The sequence below is a fragment of the Chrysochloris asiatica genome, unplaced genomic scaffold (genome assembly GCF_000296735.1).
Source record: "Chrysochloris asiatica unplaced genomic scaffold, ChrAsi1.0 scaffold00032, whole genome shotgun sequence".
In the NCBI taxonomy this organism is placed as follows: Eukaryota; Metazoa; Chordata; class Mammalia; order Afrosoricida; family Chrysochloridae; genus Chrysochloris; species Chrysochloris asiatica.
The window spans coordinates 880,621-893,087 of record NW_006408550.1 but is presented as its reverse complement, the minus strand read 5'-3'; the positions used below and the strand labels follow the sequence as shown (position 1 = coordinate 893,087).

The window sequence follows — 12,467 nt, the reverse complement described above, 5'->3', positions numbered from 1 at the left end:
CCCTTTGGACACTTAAATACATATTTTTTGTTTTGTATGTGTATATTAAATATTTTGTCTTTGGCGCATTAACCCACAGCGCCACGCCAGGACACACACTCTCTCTCTCTCTCTCTCTCTCTCTGTTTTAAGGAACTTTGGTGGTGGAATGTGTTACATGTTGGGCTGCTAACCATTAAGGTCAGTAGTTTGAATCTACTAACTGCTTCAAGGTAGAAAAAGGAGGTTTTCTCCTCCTGTAAAGATTTATAGTCTAGGAAACCTTATATAGGGTTTCCTACGAGTCAGAACAGACTCCATGGCACACAACCATCACCACCATATAAATGTTTTAGCCCTGGTGTGGCACTGTGGGATAAGCAACAGACTGATGTGGCACTGAAGGATAAGCATTGGCTCAAACTGACCTTGTAGTCTACCACACTGTCCTGCAGCACAACACCAGGACTCCTGATATATATATATATATATATATATATATATATATATATATACATAGCACTTAGCAAAAGAAACTATATACGACAACACTTAGCAACAACAACATACATATGGAGCCCTGGTAGCACAGTGGATTAAGAGCTGAGCTCTTGACCAAAAGGTCAGTAGTTCGAATCTACTAGTAGCTCTGTGGGAGAGGCATGAGACTTTCTGCTCCCGTAAAGATCTGCAGTCTCAGAGGCCTTATGCAGGGTCGCTATGAGTCGGAACCAACCTGGTGACATCCTCGGTTCTGTCTCATAGCATCCCTGTGTAGGGCTTCGGAGACTGTAAACACAAAGAGGAAGTGGGTAAGTTGAGTGATATTACAGTGAAAAGATTGTAATCACTGAGACGAAACAAAGTGTATGATTTATTGAATATAAACTGATCTACTCTGTAAACCTTAACTCAATTCACAATAAAACGTTAAAAAGAGAAAAAAAAATTATTTTCCTTTGTTAATTAGTGAAATATTGGATGTAAAGGCGAAGGCACAGGGAGGATATAGGAAGTGGATTGTAATCATTTGGATGAAACAAAGTGTAGAATTTGTTGAATGTAAAGCTGATGGTCTTGCCTGGAAATAGTCACACAATGCACAATAAAAAAATTTTAAAATAAATTTAAAAAATGGGATATGACTTGGTTGGTATACACTACCCCCACCAGCAAACAGATGGCGCCTGTAACTGGAAATGTTCGGATAGTTGCTCCTTTAGTGTTTTCAGGTCTGATTGAGATCTCAGATATAGGAGACCAAGTGGAAACTAGATTTCAGTTCATTAGCATCTATATTTAGTACAGGATGAGTCACAGGGTTCTTGTATGTTCTGTTGCTAAATGCCTTCAAGTAGATTCTGACCCATAGTAACCCCTGTATAGGGTTTCCAAGGAGTAGCTGGTGAGCTTGAACTGCCAACCTTGCAATTCAAACCGACTTTGCAATCCAGCGTATTAACCCACAGCGCCACACCAGGACTCTTTAACCACCCTAAAAAACCTCCAAAATAGTGAATAATGCCTGTGAGTTCTGTGTAACCACTGCAACAAATTATTGTACCCAGCAGAGAAGCAGAGAGTACAGTGAAAAGAATGGTTGATATAAGAAATGGTAAAAAGATTGAAAGGTGGAAGCATGTTTGCTCCACAGAAATCAGCCTTGGGCTGATGCATATGGTGATTCTTTCTCCCCTTGGTGAAGTTAACAGATCAGATAATTCCAATGCCGTTTTTTACAAGGTTTCCAGATACCTGTCATTGATTTCTATTTAATGGAGTCGGATGTTTCCAATCCTTCCTATTTAGTGAGACTTGTTTTACTGTCTCTGGGCAATAAAACATAGTGTAAACTTGATAAACAGAATATAATAAATATTATATATAAAACATATATTCTGTACTGTTGAGTAAATGTTCTAAAAATGTCCCTATGTTTACTTTTTTCCTTTTTTCAATCTGTATGCTGAACAAATAATCTGAGAAACTGGATTATTTGAAGAAGAACATGGCATCAGGATGGGAGAAAGAATTAGTCACAACCTGCTAATTGCAGATTATACAACCTTGCTTGTTGGAAGTGAAGAGGACTTGAATTATTTACTGATGAAGATCAAAGACTACAGTTTTTAGTATGCAAGGTAAAGAAAACAAAAAATCCTCACAACTGGACCAATAAATAACATCATGATAAAGAGAGAAAAGATTGAAGTTGTCAAAGGCTTCATTTTGCTTGGATCCACCATTAACACTCATGGAAGCAGTAATCAAGAAATCCAACATGAGTCAAATCTGTGGCACAAAGCCTATTCTCTTTAAAGTGTTCAAGAGTAAAAATGTCAGTTTGTGGACTAAGGTGTGTCTGTCCCAAGCCATGATATTTTCAATCATTTCATATGCATGTGAAAGTTGGACACAGAATAAGGAAGACTGGAAAAGAACTGATACATATGAATAATTCTGAGTACCATGGACTACCCAAAGAATCAACAAATCTGTCTTGAAAGAAGTACAGCCAGAATGTTGTTAGAAATGAGGATGGCAAGACTTCATCTCTCATACTTTGGACATGTTGTTGGGAGGCTCCAGGCCTTGGAGAAGGACATCATGTTTGGTAAAGTTGAAGATCACTGAAAAAGAGGAAACTCCTCAGTGAGGTATATTTGACACAGTGGCAGCAACTCTGAGCTCAAACATCATAGTTTTGAGGATGGCACTGGACTGAGCAGCATCCCTTCTGTTGTGCATAGGGTTTCTCTGAGTTGGAACCAATTTGATGGCACCTAACAACATGGTGTTCATAGCTCTAGTGTCTATTTTTTAGTGGTTGCTCTATTGATTATATTATATAACTTATCATAGTCTACTTTTATTATGTCACTTAACATAAAATGGTAGAACTCTGCATTAGTATACTTCAATTTACTTCCTATCCTTTGTGCTATTGCTGTAATATATTTTATAAATGTTATGTGGAATTGGGGTCCAGCGAAGGTTATTTCGCCCTTGTAAATGGTGCTATAACATTTCATAGCTGGTGGGGATAGAGTATCAGAGTCTACGAAGATAAAAAGAATAAAGTAGACACAAAGAGAAATGAAGAGACATGAAAAAAATACACTTCAGTTTCTATTCTAGTCCCTCTCTGGAATTTGGCGTCCTCCTTTCCCTTGGCTTAAGCCAGCTCAAGTTGGTTTGTTACTGTAACCAAAAAAATCTTGACTACAGCAATTTTTCCTTAAATGGATATGCAACAGCTTTCAGCAGACTCCTGATAACTTACAAGATCACAGCACTATTCTAGAGCTAGTGAAGTCTTCAGAATTATTTTCTTCTTTCCCTTTATTTTAAGGAGCTCTGGTAGCATAGTGGTTATGAGTTGGGCTGCTAACCTCAAAGTCAGCAGTTTGAAACTACCAGTTGTTCTGCGTGACAAAGATGAGGATTTCTGCTCCTGTAAGGATTTACAGCCTCAGAAGCCCTAGCAGGGTCAAGATGAGTCTGAATTCACACCACAGTACACCAACCCCCACCACCCTTTATTTTACAGAGGAATAAACCAAACTCAGAAAAATGGAATGAACTGGTGGCAAAGTTGAGACCTGTTTGCTAACTGTTCTTTACTCTTTTATTGTGACTTCTTACATGGCTACATTAACAATAATGTACCATGAGATGCACAAATACCTGAACATATCATAATGTAATTCCATTCCTATCTTTCACAATACGCATACCCTCTTGCACCAGTTATTCCCAGTTTCACAAAGAGGATTTCATTTCAGAGATTAGTGGTTTGGAACACAGAGTAATTTTTCCATAAACCAATGTAATGGTCCCAGGTGAGTATGTTCTCAAATTGGCTCCTGTAAAACTTATTTAACTCACAACATAACAACTGTGAGGGACTTCTGAGGGAAAGCATACTCTGGAATGTCCATCAAAAGCAGAGGTGTCAAAAAGTAGCTGCATGGTCTTAGAAACTCATTTAATTTCTCTGAATTCAGTTATTAAAAAAAAAAAAATACTGTGGCTACTGACATTATATCTAGTAACTCTGAGAACTGGGTCATGCATTTTAATACATTACTGGCTTTACTCACTTTCAGACCATCTCATTACCTGACAAGGAGCTGTGGTAGCATAGTGGTTACAAATTGGGCTGGTTACCTTGAGGTTGGCAGTTTGAAACTACCAGCTGTTCTGAAGGAGAAAGATGAGGCTTTCTGCTTCCATAAAGATTTATAGCCTCGGAAACCCTGTGCAGGGTCACTATGAGTTGGAACTGACTCCACGGTACTTATGGTTACCTGACATTTTGCATTTACAACAATAGTCAAAAATCTACTATATTTTGCATTCATGACACACGTTTGCATTAACTAATGCTGAGGTGTGAGGTAAGAGTAATATAATACTAGATATGATGATTAAGGTGCTCTGGTAGCATAGTGTTTGCAAATCGGGCTGTGAATCGCTAGGTCAGCAGTTCGAAACTACCACTGTTCTGTGGAAGAAAATGAGGCTTTCTGCTCCTGTAAAGATTTACAGCCTCGGAAACCCTATACAGGGTTGCTATGAGTTGGAACCGACTCCATGGCACATAACAACAACAACATGATGATTAAGGTTATGTATCAATTTGTCTGTGTCCTATTCTTGCAGCTTGGTAGTTTTGTAATAATGTCATTAGGCAATTATGTAATTATGCTCTAATTCTCCCTTTTGTGACTTGATGTGGTCATCCTTCATTTTTGCCTAATGCTGCTTTGTTTTGCATAGCAACACAGTCTTTGGAACCTAACCATATTAGTAAGTGAGGAGAAGGTGTACTGCATTTAAACCTTAATACACAGTGAATTAGATATTACCCCATTTTGAAAAGGAAAAGTTGAGACTCTGAAGGTGAAGTGCACATCTCCTGCACTTATCCATGAGCCCAACAGTCCTCAACCTGTACTCTGTGGGTGAGTATCCAAGTCCTGTGACTGACTTCATCATTTTGCGTGCATGTGGATATACGCTTTTACTGAGGAGAAAGTTTCTATAGCCTTCATAAGATACTCAGAAACTATCTGTATTAACCTAAAGAGGCAGGAAGCACTGTACTCTGATTAAATTTGTGTTTGTCCATAAAGGACAGTAAAGTTCTCATCTGTGGATCAATATCAGTATCTCCTCTAAATACTATCAATATATGAAAAGTCAACTATCAATAGCAGTATCAACTTTATTAATATAAACCAATGAGTTCATAAAGAAAACCTACAGTTAACTTATTTAAAGGAAGACTCTAGTACTTACCTAGAAACAGAACAATCAAAAGGACAATAATAGTAAGGAAAGCTTTGTTCCATAAAGTTGCAATTTTACCCCAGACATGAAATGAAAATATCTTCTGCCATCTGTAAAGCAATCAATTACAACAGGTGTCAAAAAAACAAATGAAGGTTTTGTAATACTTTTCAAATAATGGATTAACATTTTGGTTGTGTAACAAGTGAATAGAGTTTCAGTAATTTAATTTTTACATTTCTACATAAAAATGTCTCATGAAATAAATGAGAAGTCTTCCAAATTTAATTATAAATGTGGTTATCCTCTGGTAGCGTACAGATTCTTAGGGGGAAGTAATTCTAAAAGTAAACAGAGTTAATACTTTAAAAAAATATATTTATATTAAAATATTGTTGATAGAAGCTACCACTTTATATAGTTTCCCTAATCAGAGTAATGGTAACTAAAAAATAACAAAGATCTACTGATGTAACTAAGGATCTTTGGTAGCGCAGTGGTTATGAATCGGGCTGCGAACCGCAAGGTCAGCAGTTCGAAACTACCAGCGGTTCCGTGGGAGAAAGATGAGGCGTTCTACTCCCGTAAAGATTTACAGCCTCGGAAACCCTGTACGGGGTCGCTATGAGTCGGCACCGACTCTATGGCACATAACCACCACCACCACTACTGATATAACTACTAGCAACATTTCAGGGGTTGAAGGCCTAATTATCTGCTCTATATTAGGAGCTCTGGTAGTGTAGTTGGTTACGAGTTAGGCTGCTAACTACAAGGTCAGCAGTTTGAATCTACCAGCCACTCAGCAGGAGAAAGAGGAGGCTTTCTGCACTTGTAAAGGTTTGTTGTTGTTGTTGTTGTTAAGTGCCATCGAGTCGGTTCCAACCCATAGCGACCCAGTACAGGGTTTCCAAGGGGTGTAAATCTTTACGGGAGTAGAAAGCCTCATCTTTCTCCCGCAGAGCGGCTGGTAGTTTCGAACCGCTGACCTTAAGGTTCGCAGCCCGATTCGTAACCACTACGCTACCAGAGGTGGTAATCCTATATAGGGTTGCTATGAGTTGGAATTGATTCAATGGCACATCATGTTTTGAAATCAATTCTCAGTGATATCTTGAAGTTGGTAGGGAGAGATTAATACAGACAATGCAGTTCCTTTTGTGTCTATTCTTCCAATTCTGAGCATTCTGTACAGGAAGCTATTCAAATTCTATAAGCTTTTATCTTTAAAAATAGAATGTAAGTATAACGCCTTGATCTACGTGAAAATTCACTTATTTTTTCAAGGACCAGTGAAACACAAAAGAAACTCCCTCACAAGAATAACCAACAGTTTATAGTAAGATCAATTCAGTGATGGGCTAATAATTACTGCATCCTTACTATATTATTGTTCTAAGCTCCTTCTCATATTTTAGAATGTTCAAGCCTCACAACTAACATAGGAGGTTGTTGTTAAGTGCCATCGAGTCGATTCTGACCCATAGCGACCCTGTATAGGGTTTCCGAGGAGCAGCTGGTGAGTTTGAACCACCGACCTTGCAGTTCAAATGGTTTTGCAGTCTGGCGCATTAACCCACAGCACCACACCAGGACTCCTACCATAGGAGGTAGATACTAGTATTTTGCAGATAGGGAAACTGGTGCAGAGAGGGTAACTTTCCCAAGGCCACTGTTAGTAGCCTGTTAGTTGGGTTACAAACCCAGGCCTTTTACTTTTAATCACTGGATTATATGAGAAAAGAATAGAGTCAAGTTCAAATGAAAACTAAGACCTATTTTTCCCCCCTCAAATAATGATGAAACACATATAAAAAGTAAAAAGGAAATATTCTAAATATGAATGTATACAATATAAATTTTCTTATTTTGTATACAAGGTATACATGGTATATACAATTCATACGTATCTATCAAATAGTTACTTGATCACAAATAGTTACTTGATCAGAATAGGTAAAAATATTTTATTTTTGCAGGAAAAAAAGTCTCAGCCATCATTTTTGGGTCCCTTTGATGGAGAAAAAGGAACCCACGTGGTGCTGTGGGTTATGTGTTAGTCTGCTAACAATGAGGTTGGCAGTTCAAACCCACTACCTGGTCTGTGAGAGAAAGATGAGGTTCTCTGCTCCTGTGAAGATTTACAGTCTCAAAAACCCCATAATGGGTCCCTATGAGTGGAATCAAACTGGGTTTGATTTTTGATGGAGAAAAGACCAATCAACCAAAGATGTTTTGTAAACTCTTAACCCTTATTTATAATTCAAATGTTCATAAATTACAACTTTCTTTCTCTTGAATGTCAAGTTCTATTGTTACAAATATTAACAAATAACTAGTAAAGCAAATAAATAAAACAAACAATACGTAAAACCAAATGTCTTAAAGGACTTTAAATACAATTAGTGAGAAGCAGGAATCCTAGATTCTTGTCTGGAATCTGTCACTGACCAGTCAGGTGACTTTATTCAGGGTAGTACCCTTCTCTGAGTTTCAGTAATGTGATTTCTAAAATGAGTAGGCTGGATAAAATAATCTCTAAAGACCTATCCTCATTATGATTCAATATCTTCCTTCAGAAGATGAGGGAAAAAGTGATGGTATAGTTGACAGATGAGGACAGAAATGAACAGAAATCTAGGTTAGTTTAAGAATCAAGTCAAGAGTTATGAAAGATTATCTGGACTTTAAGCTAAAGTAAAACTTTCCTAAAGATAACTTTAGGAGGTTATCTTGAGGATCTCATTTATGAAAGACTTTCCTTTATGCTGTGAAAATGTACAAATGTCTTGCAACATTTTTATTACGTGTATATTTCACCATTCAGCCTATTAAGCTTTTGGATTTAAAATTGAACTAATAAATAAATGGATTACTCCAGGGGTAATAGAGGCAAATATCCTTTAGCAAGGAACTAACAGTAATTCATGATTCTGATATTTCTCATACACATTCATTAATTCTGTGTGGGATAAAAAATAGTAAAAGTATTATTAAACATTAATGAAAATATTTCTTCATTACACGACACCCAAACTAATAATCATTAAGTTTCTAAGCTGTCAGTTCTCTGTCCCCAGTGTAACATTTTTTATAACCATGCTGTACTATAATCATAATTTATCCATTATATGTAGTTCAGTTTTATTTAGGGCAATAAAACAAGAGTGACCAGATAGGTGTTAAACTAGGTGTTAAACGTATAACCACTGCTTTGTTAAATCTTCAATCAACAGGACCAAAAGAAGGAGAAAAAAGTTAATCACTTGCTTATATAATAAAAATTTTGATCTAAATTGAGTTTTAATATTGCCATTATATATTACCTAATTTCTTTGCTAATTATTTTTTAAGAGCACCTTTTATACAATCAGCTGTCAAAACATTTTTCAATCTTGAGAAAACTTTTTCCTTATCACACTAGCAGTCTAAAGGAGCGAATCAAACTATTTTTAAGGAGTTGAAGCTTTCCTACCTCTGAGGAGGAATAAAAGGGAGACAGAAGATTAAAATGAGTCCTATTTCAGCATAAAGAAAGGTTGCAACTGCCACCCACTGGAGTGTCATTTTTTTCTCTTCACACCTGAAGAAAGAAACAGTTGTTTACTGTGCTGCTTTACAAGGAAAGTGGGTTAAAGGTACTCGGAATGCAGTTTTTGTCCTGGGGACTCACCATGCCCCACCGTCCCCACCCAAGAGGCGCCTGGCGTCAACCCCGGCGGGCAGGGAAGGGTTAGGGTGGGCCCCGAGGCCTCTCTTCACCCATCCCACCAGCGGTGTGAACCTGCCAGGAGCTCCGCGGCGGCCGCAGCCTAACGCCTAACGCCCGGCGTCTAGGGACCCTTCCGCCCCCAGGGCCTTCGGCTTCGGCGTTGCGGCAGGACCAACTGTTGGTAGTTCACTGGCGCAGGAGAGGGACGCTACCCGTCAGCCGGCGGAACCAGGCCGGCTCTCTGCCGCCTCGTGGGCCCGCCGCCCGGTGTCTCGCCCAGCCTTACCCCGTTCCGAGCCGGCCCCGCTGCCCGCGCTGCTCCGCCGAGGCCGACGCGCGGAACGTCAGACGCCGCGGCGCGAGGCGGGGGAGGGGCAGGGCCGCCTCGCGCCGCGGACTGCCCCTTCCCCGCCTCCGCCAGTCCCGACTGTGGTCGCCGGCGGCGCGACCCTGTTCTCCCGCAGTAATTGTTTTGTAATTGGTGGTGGAGTCGGAGGATGACTCAGACTTTTCCATCCTAGCGCAACCTCTTTAAGAGAGTGGTTATTAATTTTCTAATAAACTACGGTTTGGGTGGGGTTAGCCGATGTTTTCTGAGTGAGGGTCAGAATCGACTTGAAGGCTGTGTAGGTTTGGTCGGTGGAGGAACGGCTCAGGGGCCCAAGGGTTCGATATTGTAAGGGCTGTTGAGTCGGTTCCGATTCTGACTCATAGCCATCCTCTATAGGGTTTGCGAGGAGCGGAGGGTGGGTATGAACCACTGACTTTGTAGTTAGTCATCCAATGCTTATCCTACACCGCACTCTAGGACTCCAAGGGTTGGATGTTGTTGTTAAGTGCCGTGGAGTTGGTTTCGACCACAGCGACCCCGTATAGGGTTTTAGAGGAACGACTAGTGAGCTTGAACCTCTATCTTGCGGTTCAAATCGACCTTATGGTCAATGCGTAACCTAGACAGCGTCACCAGGACTCCGCCTTTCCTCTTCCTTGTGCCATCTTCCCTCTCTTCAGGTAGAAATGGTACTGTTCCAAAAGACGCTATATATAACTAGAAGGGGCAGGTTGCGTGGTGGTGCAGCATTTTGTTTCGGGAATGTAGTTGATTCGGTATTTTTACAAGGCTGACAGTTTTTGTTCTTGCACATTGACTGCGAATAGGTCCATGAACTTTGTTAAGTGCTGTCGGGTTTGTTCCGACTCTGTATAGGGTTTCCGAGGAGGGGCTGGTTGAGTTTGAACTGCCAATCTTGTCAACCTTGCCGTTCAAACTGACCGTGCTGTCCAGTGCATTATCCTACAGTACCACACCAGAGCTCCAACACTAAAACAGAGCCTCGTAAAACTTTAAGGGAGAGTTTTGGGGACCAGAAAAGAAGACTAAGGCACTGGAGGGTGTTTTGAATTCCCATCTTCCAGGTCTTAAACTTTGGGGTTGTTGTTGTTATGTGCCGTGGAGTCTCTGTTCAACTAATAGCGACCCTGTACAGGGTTTCCAAGGCTGTAAACCTTTGTTGTTGTTGTTGTTGTGTGCCGTACACATAGCGACCCTGTACAGGGTTTCCAAGGCTGTAAATCTTTACGGGAGCAGAAAGCCTCATCTTTCTCCCGCGGAACAGCTGGTAGTTTCGAACTGCTGACCTTGCGGTTTGCAGCCCGATTCGTAACTACGCTACCAGAGCTCCTTAAAATTTGGGGTACACATTCAAATTATTAAGTCAATATTGTTACTATTGACAATATCAGGAAGGAACTAATCAAATAGCTCCTGGAAACTATTTTGAGAACATTACATATTGAAATAAAGAAATTACAAGATTATAAAAACATTAAAAGAGACTTTCTTCAGTTTATCACAAATGTATTTGATTACACATATAAAAAAATGACTCAACATAAATCATAAAGAATTAAAAAAAAAAAACTAAATATGTTAGAACTTGTTGCCCTTCCACACTGTTTCCTTAAAAATACCATGTATCTTTATTCTGATAATGCTGTTGTACTTACAACTTTTATACAATTTGAGTTAATTTACAAATATAAAAATGACTGAGCTGTGACCACAGTTCATTTGTTTATACACTATTTCCATTTGAAAGACATGCATCACTTGAAAAGTGAAAGGCCGGTGAATGAGCCTAAGAAAAAATCTGACAGCACAGTGTTTATGTTAAGATTGACTCATTTAATACCCAAGTTCATACTTGTCTCATAACAGTTTGCATGCTGGTAATACAATCCACGGTATGCACAACGGAAGGAAACACTACCTGCTCCTGCACCACCCTCTTTTCCAACAAGCAACTGAATTAGGGAGTGCCAATTTGATTTTCTAATCTAAGCCTTGATTTCAATTCTGTAACAGAATGTCTGTTCCTTTTCATTTTATATGGATATTGGCATTTGTTCTACCACTTCCCTGCATTTATTTTCATTAAAAACATATTGCTTGTTAATTTAGATACCACATGAGTCATATTTTCTCATTAAAAGATTTTATTTAAAAGGTTAAAAATATGATTCCTTTATGAAAAAGTTCCTATATTTTCTCCAATCTATAATAGGATTCAAGGAGCTCTGGTGGCATGGTGAATTAAGTGTTGGGTTGCTAAAAGGTTGGCAGTTCAAACCCACCAGTCACTCCCTGGGAGAAAGATGAGGCTGCCTGTTCTCATAAAGATCTATAGTCTGGGAAACCCTATGGAGTAGTTCTTTTCTGTCCTATAAGGCCATTATGAGTCAGAGTCAACTTAATGACAGTGTAGTTTCTTTGGGAGCAGTGAAGCTTTAACAGGATTCAGAGCTGGGTTTATCAGTTTGGCCTCAGGATGTTTCAACCATCTGGGGACTATTAATCTTGTAAATTTCTGGGTCTCCCACCCAGATCATCCTGAGGGAATTTTAAAACTATATTGTAGCTTGGATGAAAGTGTTCAGAGCAAATTAGTTTTCTATTCATCAATCTGTATACACTGTTTTATGTCACTGGTTGCAATCCCCTCAGTGTATTACCCCTTCTTTCCTGCCACTGCTTGCCTTCTGAGCTTTGTTTTTGGGCAAATGCTGCCCCATTTGTCTCTATGGCTGATTGTTCTGAGGCATGTATTCCTCCCTGGAGTTAACATTCCCTTTATAGGTCTTTTGTTTTGGGGAAAGGTAATCTATGGAGGTGGGCTGGTTCCTCATTTGAAGGGTATATAAGGGGTTCCATTAAACTCTATTAGACCAGTAAATCTGGTCTTTTTTTTTTCCCTCCCTTGGTCCAGGGCTTTCTTTTGTGATGCTGACCAGAGCAGTTGGTACTAGTACCTGGACAGTGGAGACTGTTTCCTTTGGACTAATTCGTTGCACTCTTCTTTGCTCAAGATGAAAAGATCAATAATAGTTGCATCTTACATGGTTACTCCGAAGCTTTTCCAACCACAGTTGTTAATCATTGAAGTGGGATGTAGAACATTGTCTTTGTTGACCTACATGTCTC

General features: G+C 39.5%; 1 protein-coding gene across 1 annotated transcript in view; it reads right to left on the bottom strand.

Moving 5' to 3' along the window:
- Positions 1 to 8,841, bottom strand: part of BCAP29 (B-cell receptor-associated protein 29) — a 95,534-nt gene extending 86,693 nt beyond the window's left edge. The window contains exons 1-2 of the mRNA XM_006859351.1: positions 8,750 to 8,841; positions 5,284 to 5,384 (exon numbers count right to left, since the gene is read on the bottom strand). Of these exons, the coding sequence (XP_006859413.1) occupies positions 5,284 to 5,384; positions 8,750 to 8,841 (193 nt within the window). The remainder of the gene's footprint in view (positions 1 to 5,283; positions 5,385 to 8,749) is intronic.
- Between the last annotated feature and the right edge of the window lie 3,626 nt (positions 8,842 to 12,467).